The sequence below is a fragment of the Pyricularia oryzae genome, chromosome 6, assembly GCF_000002495.2.
Source record: "Pyricularia oryzae 70-15 chromosome 6, whole genome shotgun sequence".
Lineage (NCBI taxonomy): Eukaryota > Fungi > Ascomycota > Sordariomycetes > Magnaporthales > Pyriculariaceae > Pyricularia > Pyricularia oryzae.
Window position 1 is genome coordinate 2,309,287 of NC_017853.1, and position 18,024 is coordinate 2,327,310.

Genomic DNA, 18,024 nt, shown 5'->3' on the forward strand with positions numbered 1-18,024 from the left:
TTTTTTGAGATTTATATATTCCTGGCGGAGACCACCCATTCATCCGGCTATTATCGTCTTAAGTACGTGTCAAGGGAGGAAATGATCTGTTGTTAGATAACATCGACATGAAATTTTGATTGCAAAATAGTCCATATCAAGAAAAGTAAAAAAAGGAACAATAACAATGCAATGTGTCTGAGTGCTTGAGAAATGTGAATATAATATGGTTATCACTAAAAGCTGTAGGCATATATACATACGAAGAATGGACAGCCCAATCTCAGCCCCGGCAAACAACATGATGCCACGTATAAGATAGCGCAATGCAAAGTCTCGGGTTATCAAAAAAATATTCCGAGGACCAAGGCGGCAATGTGCAACATTAAGGTTAAAGAAACATATCATTCGTAAGGATAGAAAGCTCCGATGATTGACTGTTTGTATTCAGGCTGTTTACGGTTGACAGGTTTGAACATATACTCCCCCGAGAAGTTACACATTAATAACCTGGATCGACGTCTTCCGTCTTGGCACCCAGCCAAGGGGCAGGTCCGAATACCAAATATGCCCTCTCGAGCTAAAACTGTCCGTATCGTTGGCCTCAATGCTAAGGGTGTATGTGTAGAAGAGAGCATGGCCAGGATAGTATTTGTTACAACTTGGTCGTTTCATCCACGCAAAGTATTCATCGAATCAAAAATCAATGATGGCTCTGGCTTAGACAACATTATCAATAAAAGCAAGGGGTCAAATCGGGTGACGACAGATAACTCAAACGATCAACTTGAAAATGTCCTGATATGCACAATATTATTACTATCCTCAGTGCGCCTTGAAATGCCAAACAAGTCATGATCCATCATATTGCTCCCGCTATTCCTCATCACTGCTATCCAACACAAAGCCGGCCTTGGCTCTCGGACGCCTCTGCGTAGGAGCCTTGACAGGCGTATCTTCTTCGTCATGATCATCATCATTAGCCATCTCGACGTCCGTAGTCTTGGTCTTGTGAGGGCTGGAAGACAGCGGCGTCTCGTCCGTCTCCATAGCATCCTCTGCCGCGCTACGCTGACTCGACTGACCCCTTGTGTTAGCAGGGGCCTCGTCGCCGCTATCCTCCTCGTCGCTGCTGACCACAAACGCCGTCGCCTTCTTCCGACGCTTCGGCAAGGGCTTAGTTTCTGGCGCATCGCGGGCTGGCGTTCCAGCGTCTTCGCTGCCTCCGTCGCTGCCGCCATCCCTATCATCTTCATCCCCAGCAACTGATTCTGATTTCCTCTTCCTACGTTTACTGCGTTCTGCAGCTGCGACACTGTCCTCGCCGCCACTCTCGTCGCTGAGCAAAACGGGAACCTTTGTTGTCTTGCCCGCTGCCTTTTCGGCAGCAAACTCGCCAGGATTACGCGCCAGTCGGGAATACAGCGCATTGCGAGCCGCCATCCTCTCCTTCTCGCGCGCAAAGAAAGCCGCATCCGCCTCCTGATCACTCTCCTCGTCACTAGAGTGAACTCTCGCTGCTGACTTGATCTTTCTCTGTTTCTCAAGGTCCTTCTCCCGCCGCAGCCTGGCCTTCTCGTCTTGCTGTTCGTCGGTGAGCTCCTGTCCTGGCGATCGCTTCCTCCGCGTGAGCTTCTTCTTGGGCCGGACATCGGATTTACGTGCCGTGGGACCACCTGGCTCGAAAAGGAACTCTTCCAGGCCGTCGTCATCTTCGTTGTCAACATCATTTTCCTCATCATCGTCGAAGGCTGCCTTCTTCCGCCTTGAGGTTGTGCCGGCCGATTTGCGCCGTAGCTGGTCTTCTGCAGATTTGTCATCATCAAAGACGGGTGGGTTAAACTCCGCCGCATTGATGTGTCCGACCGCCTCCTGAAGTTGGTCTGCGCGCAGATTTGCAGGTATAATCCAGGCCGACTCAGGTGTTTCAGCCTCGCTCGGAGCCAGTCGCTCAAAGCCGACTAGACGCATTAGAAGACGGAGATGTGGGTTTTTGAACATTGCACCTCGGCGTCCATCATGGTCGGGACGGACAACTGTAAAAAAAAAGTTAGGTCAGTATTAACATTCTGAAAAGACAAGCCATGCATGTATGATGCTGTCGGAACATACTCGTAGGCGTGCTATCTTGTGGTATTGAAGATGCAGCAGGTGCTTCATTCTCGATATCACCCTCTACGTTTTGGCTCTCCACAGAGGGAAGAGCATCTTGCGCAGTCTCCCAAGCACGGCGCTCTACCTCCGCGTTGCTCAGCACATTTTTCACCCAAGTCAGGTGATCGGCCTGATTCTTGTCCAGTAAAACTCCAACCGCAATGGCTATTTGTTGCTCCAGGTTCAAATCTTGCTTCTTGAATTCGAGTTCTGCACCGGGCCGAGGGTTGGCCGAGCCCGAAATGGTCTGTTTCTCGAAGCCAAACTCTAGGTAGTGTGCCGTGCTGTTAATCTTGGAGAAGAGCATCTCGATAATCAGCGCAGGCCGGTCTTCAATCTTCCGCACGCATTTCCGGATGATTTGCTTTACGAGCTCCTCCCAGTCTTTGAACATAGAGGAGCTCTTATCAAGGGCCTCGGGCCCCTTGATCATGTTGTAGAGGAGATGGATGATATCCACACGGAAGAGCATTACGCTCATGTCCTGCTTGAACGCAACGCGGAAGAAGTAACGGTGGGCTCGCTTGAGTTGTGAATCGTCGAGGTCTCGGTAGTACTTGGTGAACTGGACAAATGTATCAACAACACCTTGTGGAACGAAGCGCATAGCGAAACGCCCAAAGTCAAACTTGCGCTCTCTGCTAGTCCGCTCCGCAGATGCTTCATCGTTGGCCGAGTCATCACCGTCGTCTATCCTGGTGTCATCGACCGGGTCACCGTCTTCGCCAGTAGCTTTGGCAGCCTTCTTCTTCTTGCGTGTCCTTTTGCGGGACCGGACTTGCATGTCGACGTTTTGTTTTGAGTATGACTCTAGGATGCGGAGATACGTGTGTATGAGTTCTGTGCAAGCATCCAGATATTCAAAACCTTGGTCTTTGAAATTCCTGGCGATGTTTGCGATGGCATCATGGGTGGCCTCTTCGTAGAACAGACGATTCAGAATATTTTCCGCAATATCTTCGTTCTCCTCGTCACCCGAGTCTGCCATATCTTGAACAGTCAACAAAATCTGACTGAAGCAACGCATCACTGTTGTTAATTCCGGCCAATCCTTGTCGTTGTAGGCGCGATCCATGGCCCGGCTGAGCGTGATGAACATCTCCTGGTTCAAGACCCCCGCTACGAGGTTGAAGGGGGAAACATCGTCTTGCGTGGTGCTTGATCCCTGATTTTTGGCCGTCTTTATCCTCTCACGTTCAGCTTGGAGAAACCAAGCCGTGAGGTAGAAGAACTGAGCTCGATGCTGGTGGAGCAAATAGGGAGCCTCTCTGTCGATGGTCTTTCGTATGTGTTGGAACAATGGATTGAAGCCCGAATCGAGAAACTCTTCAACAAAACCTCTAAGTTGTTTATTGGCCCTCTCATTCAGAGACACAGGCGACCCTAGATCCTTGGGTTCCATCTCGGCTTTCCTGGATCTCCTAGGTGGCCTAAAAGTCTTGCTGTCGTCCATTTTGCGCTCTCGCGTTGCAGAGTCTCGAAGAGCGTCCTGTCCGGATATCGCAGACATTCTTCCATCTGCCCTTTGCACCCAGACCATGGTTCCAAAGCGATTGTGCCGTGTTGGGGCTCGCTTGTTCTGCGCTCGCAACATGGACTTTTCTTTTTTGATCAGGGCAACCAAATCTTCACCCTTGGCTTTGCTGAGAGCCTCGCCATCAAGAAATAGCTTCCGTATGTCGACACGTTTGACCAGGTGGAAAATGATCTCCATGATAATCACGTCCTCAGTCCGAAAATCCTCGCCCATGTTGGAGGCTATTGTCAAGATGGCAAGAAATATGTCTTGGTATGAAAATGCGTCGATGGTGGCTGATCGGGAAATTTGCGACTCATCCCCGTCATACTTGAGACCTGGAGGAGGTGCTATCATGGCGATGTTGCGCAGGAAGTACAACACGAGCTTGATTATTCCCTGGTCTCGCGGGGTCCGGTCCCCTATCGGGACAGCCATGGACGGCAGTGCAACCCTGATAGCAGTGTGCAATATCTGAGCCCCGTCGAAGTTGATGATGTCGCGCTTGTAGCCCAGCTGTGCAAGCTGCAGTACAGGCATGTGGCGGTAGTGGTTGACGGTCGTCCGCTCCGGGTCCTTCTCGATGGGCCAGGTGAGGGGGGTCATAATCTCGTAGCAGGCAAGGGCCACGCGTGCCTTGAACTTGCTGTCGGATTGGGCTTCGGGCCATGTCGCCAGGATCTGAAGCAGATCGCCGCCAACGACGTTGGCTTCGGAAAGACAACGGGCAACATCCATGCGGTTCGTTTTCTCGTCGTAAAACCGGATCCATTTTTTCATGTCCCGGAGGACCTCCAATGCATCGTCACCAAGTTTGTAGCGGCCATCGTCGTCTGCGCTGAAGCCACCGAGCTTTACGGGAGGGTGAGCAGCGGGTTAGTATTCATGAGAGAGAGTTGAAGAATTTAGAGGCGGGAAATCTATCAACTTACTGCCGAAACTAGACTGTTGATGTGAGCCCGAACTTCGGGGTGAACAACATCGTTTGAGCCGTCAGAAGCCTCCATTGTGGCCCGGTTAAGGAATGCCGATCGCTCAGGCCATATGCGTATTTTCGATCTATATGCCCTCTATATGCCAGCGAAGCTTGAATGTGACATAGAGGGGAAGTTTGGGAGCGTTTGGATAAGTTGTACCCTGGCTGTAGTTGCGCATCTCCAAATTAATTAATGGAGACGCGTTTGACGTGTTTTGAGGAGAAACCACTTTACGCGTAGACTTTGGGGGTTAGGGTCGGACAGAGCCCATCCCATCCACTACTACAGTGTTCCGCCCTTGTCCGTCCCCCCATTCCATTTACTGCAGTGGACAGGACAGCCAAGCAGCGATTGTAACCAACGGTGTCACTATCAAGATCTTGTGCAACAGTGTTGACCAAAAAAGTGAGAGGACCACGTATATCACGCTCTCGCTATCTGTCGTTTTTTTTTTTTTTTTTTTTTCTTGTCAAGGGAGAGACCTGGCCTGATCTTGGTTGAAATGTCGAAAGAGAGGTAAAGGCCACTTCAGCACTCCACCTCGTCCGTCCAACTAGGTACCAAATCCGTCAAGATGGGACTTTTTGAGATGCTACCTGTTTCCAGGCTTGTGCATATCCTGGTGATATATGCGGCGTCCTTTGCCATAACGGATGTTATGGAAGATAGCTTCATTCAGTCACGCCGCCTTTTACTGAATCGCTTCATTTACCGCACTGGCTTATTCCTCGTCATCATAGCAGCCTGCATCTGGCTTGCAATAGTGAACACCAAGGTTCCAGAACCATATTTGGTCAGTGGGAAAGCCCCCTTTTTATATTGCTCTTCACTGGTACAACTTGACTAGCTGGATAGCTTGAATTTAACATCGGGCTGACAATTGGATGGTATAGGACGAGGTTTTTCATATTCCTCAGGCAGAAAAGTATTTGCAAGGAAGATGGGTAGAGTGGGATGACAAGATCACTACTCCTCCAGGCCTGTATGTATTCATACTCAAATGTCTACATGTTCAACCAAGAGTTATAGCTGATATTCCACCCTTGTAAAGGTACCTCGTTAGCTATGTTCTGGTAAAAGCTCGCACATGGCTGTCTGCTTCTGCCGCTGCAGTGAACCCAAGGTACTCACAAGATGGAGTCACGGCTGCAAGCTTACTGCGCGAGTCCAACGTCTACGCAGTCATGGCAATTGCGGCACTAGTGCTCAGATGCCGTAGATTCATTGAGACCAGACACGCACCAACCAACGCCAAAGGGCCTCACTTCGACTCCATGTACAGCATTCACACCACCGTCAACATAACCCTGTTCCCTGTCATATTCTTCTTCTCGGGGCTGTACTACACGGATCTATGGTCCACCGCGACAGTTCTCTGGGCGTATGAGAACCATCTGAAGCGTCTTACTGAGCAGACGACGTTCTGGAATGATATAAACACAGTCATTCTGGGCGTAACGGCCCTTTTCATGAGACAGACAAACGTTTTCTGGGTTGTTGTCTACTTTGGTGGCCTCGAGTCCATACATGCTATCAAGAAGGGGGCTGGATCTTCATCAAGCAAGGCTGTCAAAGCCGCAAACATCAGAGATCTTGCACACGCTCTAGAGACATACTGGGCTCTCTACGCGGCCGGTAACATTCATGACCCTCCTTTGAGTGCAGCAAGTACCTATGGTGAGTTTTTGCGCGTGCCAATTCTTCTCACACTTCCAAGAACGTATATCTTCTAAATAGAACCTCGCAGATGTCGTCTGGCTTGTACTCAGCGTGGCAATTGCAGCTGTGCATAATCTCCCCAGAGTTCTGCGTCAGGTCTGGCCTCATATTTCCATCCTGGGATTGTTTGCCGGATTTGTAGCCTGGAACGGTGGCGTTGTTCTCGGTAGGCTTGACCTTGTGCTCCAATTTTGTTTGGAATGCGGCGGTTGCTAATATGCTACGACTGCAGGTGACAAGTCTAACCACGTTGCGACCCTGCACTTGGCCCAAATGCTTTATATCTGGCCCTTGATCGCATTCTTCTCAGCCCCACTGATGCTGAGATGTTTAGTCTCAACCGCCCTTTACTTGCGGAAGCTGCTTCAAGGTCACAGTGCTCAACCCCAAAAGGAACGCAGCACAAAATCCTCACAGAAGGACTGGACTTTGACCTGCATTGGTTTTATCCAACAGCACACAAGCAGCGGGCTCCCATTCCCGCTCTGGTATGTTTCGGCTGCAGTGGCAACGGTCATCGTCCATAAGAGCACCATCATCCACCCATTCACACTAGCGGACAACCGCCATTACATGTTCTACGTATTCCGCTATTCCATCCTCCGGAGGCCCGAGGTCAGATACCTGCTTGTTCCTTTCTATGTGGTCTGTCATCGCCTTTGCTGGCACTTGCTTGGCGGTAGCTCAACGCAAGATGGCCAGCGGATCAGCTTTATACAGGCACCGGGCGTCGAAACTGTATCGTCGGCACCACCAAAAGATACCATCAAGTTAAAAGAGGAGGGAAGGCCCGAGGACGGCGGTGAATCGCTCTCCACGGGAGTGCTGTGGCTCTCGGCCACGGCGCTATCCCTCATTACCGCCCCGCTTGTCGAGCCGCGCTACTTTATCGTGCCGTGGGTCATGTGGCGGATCATGGTACCGGCTTGGAGGGTACAAGAGCCGCGGTCCGGAGAAAAGGGACTCCTGACTAGGCTGCGCTCGTGGACCCAAGGGCTAGACCTGCGTCTCGTGTTGGAGACATTGTGGTTCGTAGCAATCAACCTCGGAACCATGTACATGTTCATATGTAGGCCCTACCACTGGAAGGACGTGGATGGGAAACTGATGGACGAAGGTCGGCTGCAGAGGTTCATGTGGTAGCCATAGAATCAGCCTCGATGACTCTCTAGGCCAGTTCCTATGCGGTTTTCATAGCCTATGTGCCATTGTGCACAAGCCTTTCCAATATATCCTAATACTTTGTTGTAGTGCACATCTCGACACCCAAAAAAAGAAACCAACCCGAGCTCGTCCAGTACATAATAAACCCTAAAAGGGGAGGAAATACCATTCCAGTCCGCAACGCCATTTCTTCGCCATTCCTCGCCATATGCAGACGCCACTTATTTACCATTGGACCTACGCCAAATTCCCACAAGGTCAACCTGGGCGTTTAAAGAGGAAGGGGAAACAATGAAAACAAACCTTGCCATCCGTATGCTTGGAGTAGAGAGAAAAAGAGACAAGAAAATAAAGAAAAACCTCCTCCCCCAAAAACTTTTTGGTGCTGTGAGATACAAAAAGAAAATGTTACAAAGAACAGGGAAAAAAGGGGTTCAAGAGAGAGAAGGGAAAAGAAGAAAAAAGAGAAAAATCATAGGCTCAGTCGATCTAAACTCAATCTATCCCCGCTGCGGACCCGCCGTATGACGCCCAGCCTGAAGAAGCGCTCCTCGCCCGTCGCCGTCCTGCCACCGACGTACCACTTTTCCGCCCCGCGCACATTCTGGAAGCCCTCTGTGCTGCTGTCGCTGCCTCGCCTGCGTCCAGGAGCCGGGATCGGAATGCCGGACGTCGCCGCCCCCGTCGTGGTGCGCGAAGACTGAACGCCCGGACTGGACTGCTGATGGTGCTGCGACGCCGCGGTGGAGGGTTGTGTTTGTTGTTGAGACGACGACGACGTTGCCGATGACTGCTGCTGCGACTGCGTGCTCCTGGCGACCGCCGCGGTCGAGTATGTGGACGTCGACGACTGCTTGCCTGGTTGTTGTGATGACGTCGAGGCTAGCGGTTGGGTCTGTTGGCGGAACGCGGCGAAGACGCTCGTGAGGAAGAATGGTCGTTGGGATGGCATCGTGAACGGCGTCCCCCTGTTTGGTGGTATGCAGTTGCGCGGTTGCAAGGCTGCGGTGGCACGTGTTTGCGTGTGTTTTTGTGTAATTCGTTCTACGAGGGAGTTATTTCCTTTCTCGAATCGCGATTTGATGACAGCTGTGCCTGTGTGGCACTAGAACTAGTTCTATGTGTGTCGATGGGTATCACCGGGTTTAACGGTGGGCCTTTGATATTGTTTGCGAGGCGGGCAAGGCAAGTCTCCGGCGTGCGGGTATCGGGAGGAGTTCGATGGCCGGTGGTCGGGTAGGTTCGAAGCAGGACGAGTCCGAAAGAAAGCTGAAGGATACTCGGAGAATATAACAATGACGAAAAGTCCTCCTTCAACGATTTCCTTGTTCCCGAGTTTGCTCCCTCTTTCCCCGCAAAGATTTCAGGCCACCCAAGAACCCCAAGGAAGCCTAGTTCGCTCCACCACCATAAAAATGCCAGGCCTTGGCTTTCCGGAGCAAACGGTGCTGCAGGATTAAGATAGGCGGGCGAAAATTTTCGGGGTCGGACGGGTTTTTCTTTGTCTGTCGATTGATTGATCGCACGTTGGCCGCTAGTTTTTTATTTCATCTCCTGCAGCGCTCGGATAGGATCTGTGCGGGCGATGTGGTGGGTTTTTGTCTGTTTTTGAACCTCAGCCCTCCCAAGGCGTCAAATCAAATTCGCGGTTTGATCGTAATTTTTGTAATATGGCGAGTGATTTTTTCTTTACTTCTTCGTCTCGCATGTGACGGTAGCGTCAAATGGGTTTTTTGTCGTAGGTGTTTACCTATCTTTGGACGTATCGGAGGAATGGAAGGTTGCGGTTTGAGAGGGGGGTTGGTATGGCTGTGTTCTGGTAGGCTGGCCTAGGCTCGAGATTCCGGAGCGGGCACATCTGTCAACAAATTGTATGGGGTATGGTGACGAATTAATGGATCGCGGGTAGGCATATTAGCACCTTTCCCGTTCTTTTGGAACATAAGTCGGCCAAACTCGGAACGTTCCCCGCATTGTGATTTCAGCTTCCCAGATCCAAATCTTTGTACCTAACAATTAGTTCATTATTTCTTTACACTGCGTACTCCCTAATACCTACCTAGGTACTACAGTCCTACGATTATCTACATCCAGCTCGGTTGGTATCTTCTATCGTTATCGTTATTCTAATTATTGTACAGGACCTATGTACCTTATTTAATTGTAGAAATTCGCAGACTCATTTCAAATTGCAATGCCAAGAAGCACCCAGTCATACACTGTCCGGCAATTATGACAAACTCCTCGATTGTCACTCGCTAGTTTGGCGACCTGCAGTAGAAGTGGAGTTTGCTGCTACTCTACTCCGTACTCTAAGTTATCGGCGCAAAACTTTCCAACATTCGGAGTTGAATTTGCGGCTCTGTGTATGGGAGCGAGTTCCTGCGCAACAAGTTTCTTTTTAAATCAAGCGATTGGGCCAGCGTTCAATACTAGCCAGCTGCCTGTATGTATCTAGCAGCCGAACACGCCGGCAATTCACGGTACAACACCTTCACATGCTTACACCTCGCTTAGTTTCCCAACTTTTCCCCAAAGTCTCGACAATTCTTTGGTGGTCAGCTGAGGTGGGCGGCTGCCGTGAACAAACTACTACGTAAAACTTCCCTGTTGTCTCCCGCAGCTGTAAAATGTGGGGATGCGGGGCATGAGGTCATTTTCCAACAGGTTGTCAAGGATTTCTGCTTATAGCGGTACTGTGTCGATGCGGGGTGTTAGTGCACGTGATACCCCTGAGCTAAGCCCCTGAGACTACCTCCTGTTGGCCAAACTCAAACTTGGCACAAGTGTGCTCTAAAAAGGGAGGCATGCGAGGCTGCATGTGTTGAGCCGTTGAGGAGAGGCTTTGTGAGAACTAGAATTTAATCTAGACTGTTCACTATCTGATTGTAAGTTAGTCGCATCTCATATAGCTGTTCACTTGCATGGAAACTAATATCTTTGGTGGCAAGATTTGTGTGAATTAGGTCTTATTCTCAGTAGTAGAGAACAAGAAAAGAAGGGAAGTAAAAGAATAAACTCCCCAATGCCGTACAAGTAGATGAAGAATAAAAAAAAAGGAAATGCCACGCTGATGAGCCTGCTGAAAAGAAGATGAAGCGCGCTGATGCAAGCCACTCCCAACTCTTATTTCCTCCGCGCCTATTATGAATGAACTGAATCCTCGATAAGTCCCCGAAGACTCCCAACACAGCCATGATGAAAAGCCAAAGCCAAAAAATGATACCCCGAACTCCGCTTCTTATGCGCCCTTTATTTTCATTCTGATGTTTTGTTTGCTGATGCTGTGACTTCGTTGCTGCTGGTGTGTTTCAATCTGAATCGCGATGTGTTGTTCTGCGTTTACTCCTCCTCGAAATCCTCGAAAGCCGCCTCCTCAAATGCCGCCTCCTCGAAATCCGCTGCGTCCTCTACGGGCGGCTTGGGAGCAGGAGCAGGAGCGACGGGAGGGGCCGGGGGAGCGGCGCCAGGAGCCTTGGGAGGTGCCGGACCCGGAGCAACAGGGGGAGCTGGACCGGCATCCTCGACGGGTTGAGGAGCGGGGGTGGGCTCGGCGATGGGCTCCGCGGGGTTGATCCCGTTGATGCCGTTGATCAGGTCGCCGATGAGATCGCGCTCCTCGATCTCCTCAAAGATCAGCTCGTTCTCCTGATTGGTCTCCTCGGTAGTATCCTCCTCGGCGCGGGGGAACTTCTTTCCCTTCTTTCCCTTCTTGCCCTTCTTTCCCTTCTTGCCCTTCTTGCCCTTCTTTCCCTTCTTTCCCTTCTTTCCCTTCTTTCCCTTCTTTCCTGTTTTGGGTGTCAGTGAAGCTGGATCGGAAGAAAGAGGGGGCAGGGGGTGTGTGTAGTAGTAGTATTAGTAGAATGATGATGAGAAGGAAATCCGCTCGCATACCCTTCTTTCCCTTCTTCTTCTTCTTGCCGCGCTCCTCGAGGAGGTTCATTTCGCCGGCACCCATCTGCAAGGCAGCAGAGACCGCAGTCTGAAGAGTTTACAATGTCAGTATACCTTTGTCTTTTTGTGCTATGGTATAAAAGAGATGGGGGGGAAAAGAGAGAGATAAGACTTACTGCAAGCTCAGCTGAGCGGCTGACCATTGCCATTGTTCCATCATCCATCCTAGCGGGTACAGGAGCAGCGATGGCGGCGGCGCTGAAGAATGCCAGGCCAAGAGTGGCGGCCTCGAGGATGGTTGGGATATGCATCTTGATAGTAGCTTGCTGTTGCTGCTGAGTAGTTGATAGCGAGAGGCTGTTTTGCTGATTTATAGCAAAAGATGTTGGTTGGTTTTGTTGTGTTGTAGCGAAGGTTGTCCTATTTGCTGTTGTGATGATGAGGATGGGGAGGAAAAGAAATGATGAATGATTGTGGAAGATCTCGAATTGTTTTATACAGTCCTCTCATGCATATTGAAAGACTTATTTTACTCCAATTCTCAGCCATGCCAGTAAGGTTCTGCCCCTGATGCGACCTTCGCTGCCCTCTTCGGTACGCCTGCCATGATGCTTACTGGACCGCTTGGTCGTGAGGTAATGGCCCGAAAAAACTTGGAAAGAGTCCAAGCGTGGAAAGGTACCGACAGGATTTGTTCAGTCGTCATGAAAGTTCACCCCATGCCTTGCTTGCCATTCCACTGGCTTGGTTGCCTGCGCCAAAAGCAGACGTTGAGAAAACAATGACAGCGGCATACGGTTTGACTAGGGGCTGCTTACCCGTTGGCTGCCTCCTCTCACTTCTGCTGAGACCTTGACGGGATCGTCCGAAGCAAGTTCGGCTGAAGAAAGATCTTTACGATTTCAACAGGACTCTACGCCTGGTAGGGAAACGGGGAAACGGGCTCCGAAGAAAAGAAGCTCCAGGGGTCAGCAAGAACAAAACAACAAAAACATCAGACCTTATCAGGCCATGTCGTTATATGCAATGCCCGGATCGGCCCATGGCTGCGGGCCGTAGCTATAGGTACGCAGGGTACCACTAGTCGACATGCTTGCTTTGCTTACATTACATGTATATCGTCGAAGACACTACTGACTAGTAGCTGTAAGGGAGGTGATCGAGATGGGATAGAGATCTGTTGCATCTGGCACGCTTTGTTCCTGCATCTGAACATGCACCTTGGCTCGGAGCTGCCTGGCAGCGGCGACAGACAACAGACGAACGAATCAAAGAAGAAGAATAAAAAAAGGAGAAACCCCCCTTTTTTTTATTCCTGGTGAGCCATACCTACTATGGCTGCATCGACCCACAAGACATCAGACTGCTGTTTAGGTAAGCTATGTCTAAATGGTGGCTATCATAATGCATAGGCCCTTGACCTATACGCGGCCCGTTCCTTTGCTGTTACCGCATGTTGCCTAGAGGAAGAAAAACGGTGTCGGGATGCGATGCACCATGTTTAGAAACCAGATGACTTCATGAATTCGTACAAAATGACAAGTGAGATCAGCAAGTCAGTAGAACGAGTTTATGCAACGTGTCGGACCAGCTTAGTTATTATACCATGTATGTGGTTACTGCTGAACCCTACGGAGCTTTTGTTCCAGCCCTACCAGGGCTTACTTTGCTGGATTCATGATTCAACGGCCGCTGCTGTTGCTTACGAGCTGCGTTTTCAAGAAAAAGTGGGATGAACAGACGGTAGCATATAGTGCCAACTATTCCCAGACTTGATCGAGTTGTTGTTAATGTTAGTGTCATATCCCAATATTCCAACAAAGGGTTATAAGGACGTGACTTTTTTCATGATGTACAATCATTAGAGCAATGAATTTCTTGGATGGGGATAGTATTGCACAACAAAATGACAAACAGACCAAGCGCAAGTGATCACGAACTGCAACCATCCGATCTTGATCCACAAAATACGGTTCGATGATAGTAAGACCCCAACAGGTCATGATGACGATCGTATACTGGCCTTGGTCTGATTTTGGTCCGATCATAACCCATCCGGATTCGGGAAACCGAATGCAAGTTATCAGGGAAACCCTTTCTCATTTTAACCAAGACCTTTAATGTGCATAACGGGAAAATTAAAACTTGGGAAGTGGTGAAATGAAGTCAGCAATTTCGAAACGTCCTCCTTTGCACGTTGATGATTTGGAACATAAAGATAGGCAGATAACAAGGCGCACCCAAATAAATTAACTGTCATCATAAAATAATAGCATTACACTTTCCTAATCTCAAAAACGATAAATGAATGAGCTCTAACTAACACATGCGAGGGAATTACTTTGTGTTGGAATGAGGGTCGGCAACACCAGATACAGTACCAGAGCCCAACTTGTTGTATTCAACGTTGATTGGCTGTTCCTCGTTGCGACCAGAAATCCTAGAATCTACACCCGAGTGGGGGTTGGTGTACTGCCTGCCACTTGAGATTCCAGAGTCAGCCCCGGACGAGAGACTGTAGTTTTGGGCCGAGTCCTGGCTCTGGCCATAGCTTGGCGGCGAGGGCTGACGGCGAGTGGGAATTCCGTGTCCGGGAGCTTGAGCAGCTGTGCCTGTCGATCTTGGATGCTCGCTGTGCGGCTGGTTCTGCGTTGGCTCCTCGGCTCTGTGCGAGAATGTTGAGAGTCCATGGCCGATGCCGCCTGCTGCAGCAGCAGAGCTAATGGCAGCTGCATTGCTTTGGATGGTGGACGGGGAGCTGTCATGCCTCTGCTTTGCCTGCAGAGAAGCAGGCATGTCATCGTGAGCCTGAGATCCGAGGTGACCGGGTGCAGCAACGGCGGAACGGTGCTCAGGAGCACCACCAGCCGGTCCGCCACCGTGTGCAGGAGAGCGCTGGACTGCCCCAACACCTGTGCCCGATGCGTTTCCGGCATTCTGGCTCTGCGAGAGAGGGTGGGTCGGCGTACCAGACTGACCCGGAGTGCTATTGTCAGAGGCATGAATCTGATGCCTTATGGTCTCAGTACCCAGGATTTTGACGTAGTCAGTGCTCTCGGCACGCTGAGGCATGTTAGGCTGGCTTGGCTTCTGCTGATGATGACTGACGGCAGCGGCACCTCCTGCGAGAGCACCCACGGCGGCGACTGTACCAGCTCCCTTGTGTGCCGGAATATCGCTTGTGGTGGAAGGGGGGGTTCCCTTGAGTGCATTTTGCTCTTCCTCTGTGTCGACTCCAGCAGCCTTCGCAATCGTGAGAAGTTGCGATTCCAGGGTCTGCTTGTCCTGAACGGCTTCTGGATTTGCTGCCGCCTCGGGCGACTCACCAGCTCGCTCCAGAGATGCTTGCACAGCCGCCGGAACGCCGGGTGCGACCTTTTCGAGGGGAGGGTTTGCATCAGCATTCCCGGTGGCCGCCGTGGTAGTGGTGCCGAGAGCGTTCTTGACAGAATCGGGAAGGGCAGAGGCAGCATTCTGCACGGCTGACTGGGTCGTCTCGCCTGCAGCGGCGGCAGCGTCGAGAGTTGTATCCCTAGCCGCCGGGTAGTTCTCGACAGCCTTGTTCGTAGCCCACGCCGCGGCTTCTTGTGCAGCCTTTGCAGCCGCAGCCGCGGCGCTTGTTGCGCTGGCTGCGATTTCTTGGGCGAGCTCGCCAGCAGTCACGGTGTCTTTGTTGTCATGAATGGCATCGACCTTGGCCTGCTTATCTGCCGGTCTAGCCTCAATGGGGCAAGCAACTTGCTCCAAGACCTGTTCCTCAGCCGCTGATGCAAGCATTTCGTCGTCTACCTTTTTCAAGGAGGGCTGGATTCCACCGGTTGGATGAGATGCGTGAGCGGTGTAGGCTGATGGGCTTTGGTCGTTTATCGAAGTGACAATGGGTGCATCCTGGCCAGGATGGGTTGCAGATCGTGGGCTTGCCGTGTCCCTACCAAGATGTGCTGGCTCCCCACTGATAACAGGCTGGGTCTGAGGGACAACAATGTTTGCAGACAAGGCGCTGGAAGATTTGTTCGACTCGCCGGGGAAAGCTCCTGGCACGTTAGGGGTGGGAAGGTCCTCGTGCTCCTCACGTACGATGTTGCGAGAACCAGTGTTGAGATCGGCCATGTTGATTGATGTTTTAGTAGCAACTAACTCTAATGGCTGTTTTACAATATACCTTGGCAAGTCAAACCAGGTGGTGTTGTTTGGATTGAATTGATGAATGTTGTGTCGTGCCGCCCAGTCGATATGTGTCTGGTTCATCAATGGTCTTTTACAGGCAGGCTGCGGGAGAGATCAGCTTCTATAGATGTTGTCCGGTGCACTCAAGCTTGCAACAGTTTACGTCAGTGATTCGATGCTGCTTTCCTTCACCGGAAGTCGTGGCATTGTTCTCTGTGCTACCCATCCGGCAATCGCCCAGAAGTGACGCATCGCTTACCCACATATACCATCCAGTGGCATTTTACGCCAGAGTCGGTTTGTCGCAGCTTTGCAATCAGATCAAAAAGATAGACAGGTTGACAGGCTTTTCGAGGTAGGCTTGCGTCAATCCCGAGCCCACTCGCCAGTGTAGGCGGCTCACAATGACGTTATTGGTTCCCACAGCATCCCTGTCAACAGCTACCGTTATGGTTTGGCGGGGGTTTAAGACAAGCCAAGCTTTTGAGGGCCACTGAATTATCGTCATCATTGATGGGCTGTCGGTTTCCGGGGCCTGCCTCCTACCAATTACCTACCTAGGTCGGCTTGGTATGCATCGAAAGCATCTTATGTCGGGCCAATTGGTGGCCTTCTCCCCCATGCAAGGAAGATCGGATCCCTGGAAAACGAATAAAAGTTCCGCAGGAAAATGTGTCGTTCCGACGACTGATACAAAGAGGAATGATGGGCAATAATGTATGACCTCATCACACACTACCAATGACAGATTGGTATTTACGTACATCAAACAAACAGCCAGCCTGCAGTTGGCAAGCTGAGTCTGGGCGAGGCGCGCCTAGGTATCTAGAACTAGTTCTAGCTGCCTAGCAAGCCTAGTTCCAGTTCTAAGGGGGCCCATATCATACAGCCCCCAAGTAATTCTAGGTCTAGATAGAACTAGTTCTAGAGTAGAAGAGATAGGCACGCGCTCGAGGTAGCAAGGCAGGTGGGTATGCATGCACGTAATGTAGGGTGTCAACCTTTTACACCCCGTTGCCGATCAACCTTCCCTCACGAGGCTGCACGGCTTGCTTCCACGTCGTCCTCCCCCTCACCATCCGCCCAGACAACAATATTGGCGGGGGGGTCCGGCAGCTCGGCAAAGAAGCGCCGGACGCTGTCTTCACTGTATCTCATACTGAAATGCACCAGCACAAACGTAGTGTGGGGAAACCGGCGTACTACAGGTTCGAGGTCGGCCCATAGGGTATGCTTGGTCTTTTCGGCTTGGGCCCGATGCTCTTCGAACAAGAAGGAGCACTCGGTGATGACGACGGGAATCCCGTCCTGGAGCCAGTCTGGACCCACTGACAATGTTGCTGCCGTCGTGTCTCCTAGAAATGCAAATAGTGGCGTCAAGTGCGGCGCGGTGATGGCCTCGGCGCCTTGGGCCTGCCGCAACTCCTTGAGTTTGGCGCCCGGGAGATCACGATATTCGGGCCGCAACCGCCTCGAATTCAACCCAAAGACGTAGCCAAGACAAGGCACCGTGTGGTCACATGCAAAAGCGGTCGCCGTAAAGGTTTGAGCCCGTCTCAGTGGAATGGTCTCGCCGTCGGTGAGGCCGTGGATCACATGTGTGTCCAACGATGTCCGGCCCTTTGGGCGTATGCCTTTGCCGTCCCAATCTCTATCGGCCTGTGCGGGATCCGTGGAGCCGGCCTGGCCTTTGTTTTGACTTGGTGCCTGAGCCTGATGATCCTCAACCTCAACCTCATCGACTTCGTCCTCGTTCCAGTCTGCAGCAGCCTCAAGGTCATCGGCAGTGATGAGACCCCCCTTGTTCAAGAGGGTTTTCGAACTGATGAAGGCCTCGAGTGCCCATACCATCTCCTTTGGACAGTAAATATCTGGCCGATCAGCCCTGGTGACGAAGCAAGGCGTGAGTAGCGTGTGGTCGCTATGGCCATGTGTCAAGAAAATATGCTTTGGGCGAAGGTTGTTCACCACAAGACCGGCGTCAAGAAGCAGATTGAGCTGCGGGATGACGAAGGATGTATGCCAGGCTGCTCGTGAGCGACCAGTCAAGACATACTGAGAGTAGGGCGCTGGGAACCGCCACTCGAGGATATCCGAGCGAGGCGATTGTGGGAGCGGAGTTGCGAAGCGCGGTTTTGAATTGCTGGTCGTTTCCCTCTCTCCTTCCTTTCCAGGCATTGCAGCGTCAATCTCAGTGATTCCACTCGACGAAACTCACAATTTTGGCAGATTGGCAGATGAATCGAAAGATGAAAATTAAGATTCAAGGCGTCTTTCGTTTCATTCAAGTTGGCGGTGTCTGTTCTGTGCTCCGCCAAAGAATCCCCACTTATATTTGCCAGTCAGTCAACCTCCTGCTTCTCGCCATATCCACCCGACCAATGTCAGATCAACAAAGCTTTCAACTGCTACAGTGTGACATATTTGGTGATTATTGCCGGTATCATAACCACA

The 18,024-nt window shown here is 51.1% G+C and overlaps 6 protein-coding genes across 6 annotated transcripts; 1 reads left to right on the forward strand and 5 right to left on the reverse strand.

The window, feature by feature from the left end:
- Positions 1-727: 727 nt before the first annotated feature.
- On the reverse strand, positions 728-4,844 carry MGG_03991 (topoisomerase 1-associated factor 1). Its single transcript, XM_003719814.1, has 3 exons — positions 4,582-4,844; positions 2,092-4,501; positions 728-2,015 (listed from the first exon to the last, which is right to left on the reverse strand). The coding sequence occupies exons 1-3, from the start codon at positions 4,654-4,656 to the stop codon at positions 856-858; spliced, it is 3,645 nt and encodes a 1,214-aa protein (XP_003719862.1). The 5' UTR covers positions 4,657-4,844; the 3' UTR covers positions 728-855.
- A 112-nt stretch (positions 4,845-4,956) lies between these two features.
- Positions 4,957-7,706, forward strand: MGG_03990 (alpha-1,2 glucosyltransferase ALG10). Its single transcript, XM_003719815.1, has 5 exons — positions 4,957-5,419; positions 5,520-5,608; positions 5,678-6,303; positions 6,374-6,511; positions 6,578-7,706. The coding sequence occupies exons 1-5, from the start codon at positions 5,201-5,203 to the stop codon at positions 7,486-7,488; spliced, it is 1,983 nt and encodes a 660-aa protein (XP_003719863.1). The 5' UTR covers positions 4,957-5,200; the 3' UTR covers positions 7,489-7,706.
- Positions 7,198-9,383, reverse strand: MGG_17712 (uncharacterized protein). The gene has a single exon (XM_003719816.1). It carries the CDS (start codon positions 8,459-8,461, stop codon positions 7,982-7,984), a length of 480 nt encoding a protein of 159 aa, XP_003719864.1. The 5' UTR covers positions 8,462-9,383; the 3' UTR covers positions 7,198-7,981.
- A 1,067-nt stretch (positions 9,384-10,450) lies between these two features.
- Positions 10,451-12,508, reverse strand: MGG_03988 (uncharacterized protein). The gene is made up of 4 exons (XM_003719817.1): positions 12,222-12,508; positions 11,580-12,155; positions 11,404-11,491; positions 10,451-11,297 (listed from the first exon to the last, which is right to left on the reverse strand). Exons 2-4 carry the CDS (start codon positions 11,712-11,714, stop codon positions 10,852-10,854), a joined length of 669 nt encoding a protein of 222 aa, XP_003719865.1. The 5' UTR covers positions 11,715-12,155; positions 12,222-12,508; the 3' UTR covers positions 10,451-10,851.
- A 1,148-nt stretch (positions 12,509-13,656) lies between these two features.
- Positions 13,657-15,774, reverse strand: MGG_17713 (uncharacterized protein). Its single transcript, XM_003719818.1, has one exon. The coding sequence runs from the start codon at positions 15,649-15,651 to the stop codon at positions 13,741-13,743; it is 1,911 nt and encodes a 636-aa protein (XP_003719866.1). The 5' UTR covers positions 15,652-15,774; the 3' UTR covers positions 13,657-13,740.
- On the reverse strand, positions 15,703-17,953 carry MGG_17714 (uncharacterized protein). Its single transcript, XM_003719819.1, has one exon. It carries the CDS (start codon positions 17,746-17,748, stop codon positions 16,603-16,605), a length of 1,146 nt encoding a protein of 381 aa, XP_003719867.1. The 5' UTR covers positions 17,749-17,953; the 3' UTR covers positions 15,703-16,602.
- Positions 17,954-18,024: the final 71 nt, after the last annotated feature.

Excerpts from the sequence above, each read along its gene's own strand:
- MGG_03991 (XM_003719814.1), bottom strand. The coding sequence starts at position 4,656 with ATGGAGGCTTCTGACGGCTCAAACGATGTTGTTCACCCCGAAGTTCGG. Across the intron at positions 4,502-4,581 it reads TCAACAGTCTAGTTTCGGCA|CTCGGTGGCTTCAGCGCAGA; the intron begins GTAAGTTGATAG and ends CCTCCCGTAAAG. Across the intron at positions 2,016-2,091 it reads ACAAGATAGCACGCCTACGA|TTGTCCGTCCCGACCATGAT; the intron begins GTATGTTCCGAC and ends TTTTTTTTACAG.
- MGG_03990 (XM_003719815.1), top strand. The coding sequence starts at position 5,201 with ATGGGACTTTTTGAGATGCTACCTGTTTCCAGGCTTGTGCATATCCTG. Across the intron at positions 5,420-5,519 it reads AGGTTCCAGAACCATATTTG|GACGAGGTTTTTCATATTCC; the intron begins GTCAGTGGGAAA and ends TGGATGGTATAG. Across the intron at positions 6,512-6,577 it reads GAACGGTGGCGTTGTTCTCG|GTGACAAGTCTAACCACGTT; the intron begins GTAGGCTTGACC and ends CTACGACTGCAG.
- MGG_17712 (XM_003719816.1), bottom strand. The coding sequence starts at position 8,461 with ATGCCATCCCAACGACCATTCTTCCTCACGAGCGTCTTCGCCGCGTTC.
- MGG_03988 (XM_003719817.1), bottom strand. The coding sequence starts at position 11,714 with ATGCATATCCCAACCATCCTCGAGGCCGCCACTCTTGGCCTGGCATTC. Across the intron at positions 11,492-11,579 it reads GCCGCTCAGCTGAGCTTGCA|ACTGCGGTCTCTGCTGCCTT; the intron begins GTAAGTCTTATC and ends TAAACTCTTCAG. Across the intron at positions 11,298-11,403 it reads GAAGAAGAAGGGAAAGAAGG|GAAAGAAGGGAAAGAAGGGA; the intron begins GTATGCGAGCGG and ends CACCCAAAACAG.
- MGG_17713 (XM_003719818.1), bottom strand. The coding sequence starts at position 15,651 with ATGAACCAGACACATATCGACTGGGCGGCACGACACAACATTCATCAA.
- MGG_17714 (XM_003719819.1), bottom strand. The coding sequence starts at position 17,748 with ATGCCTGGAAAGGAAGGAGAGAGGGAAACGACCAGCAATTCAAAACCG.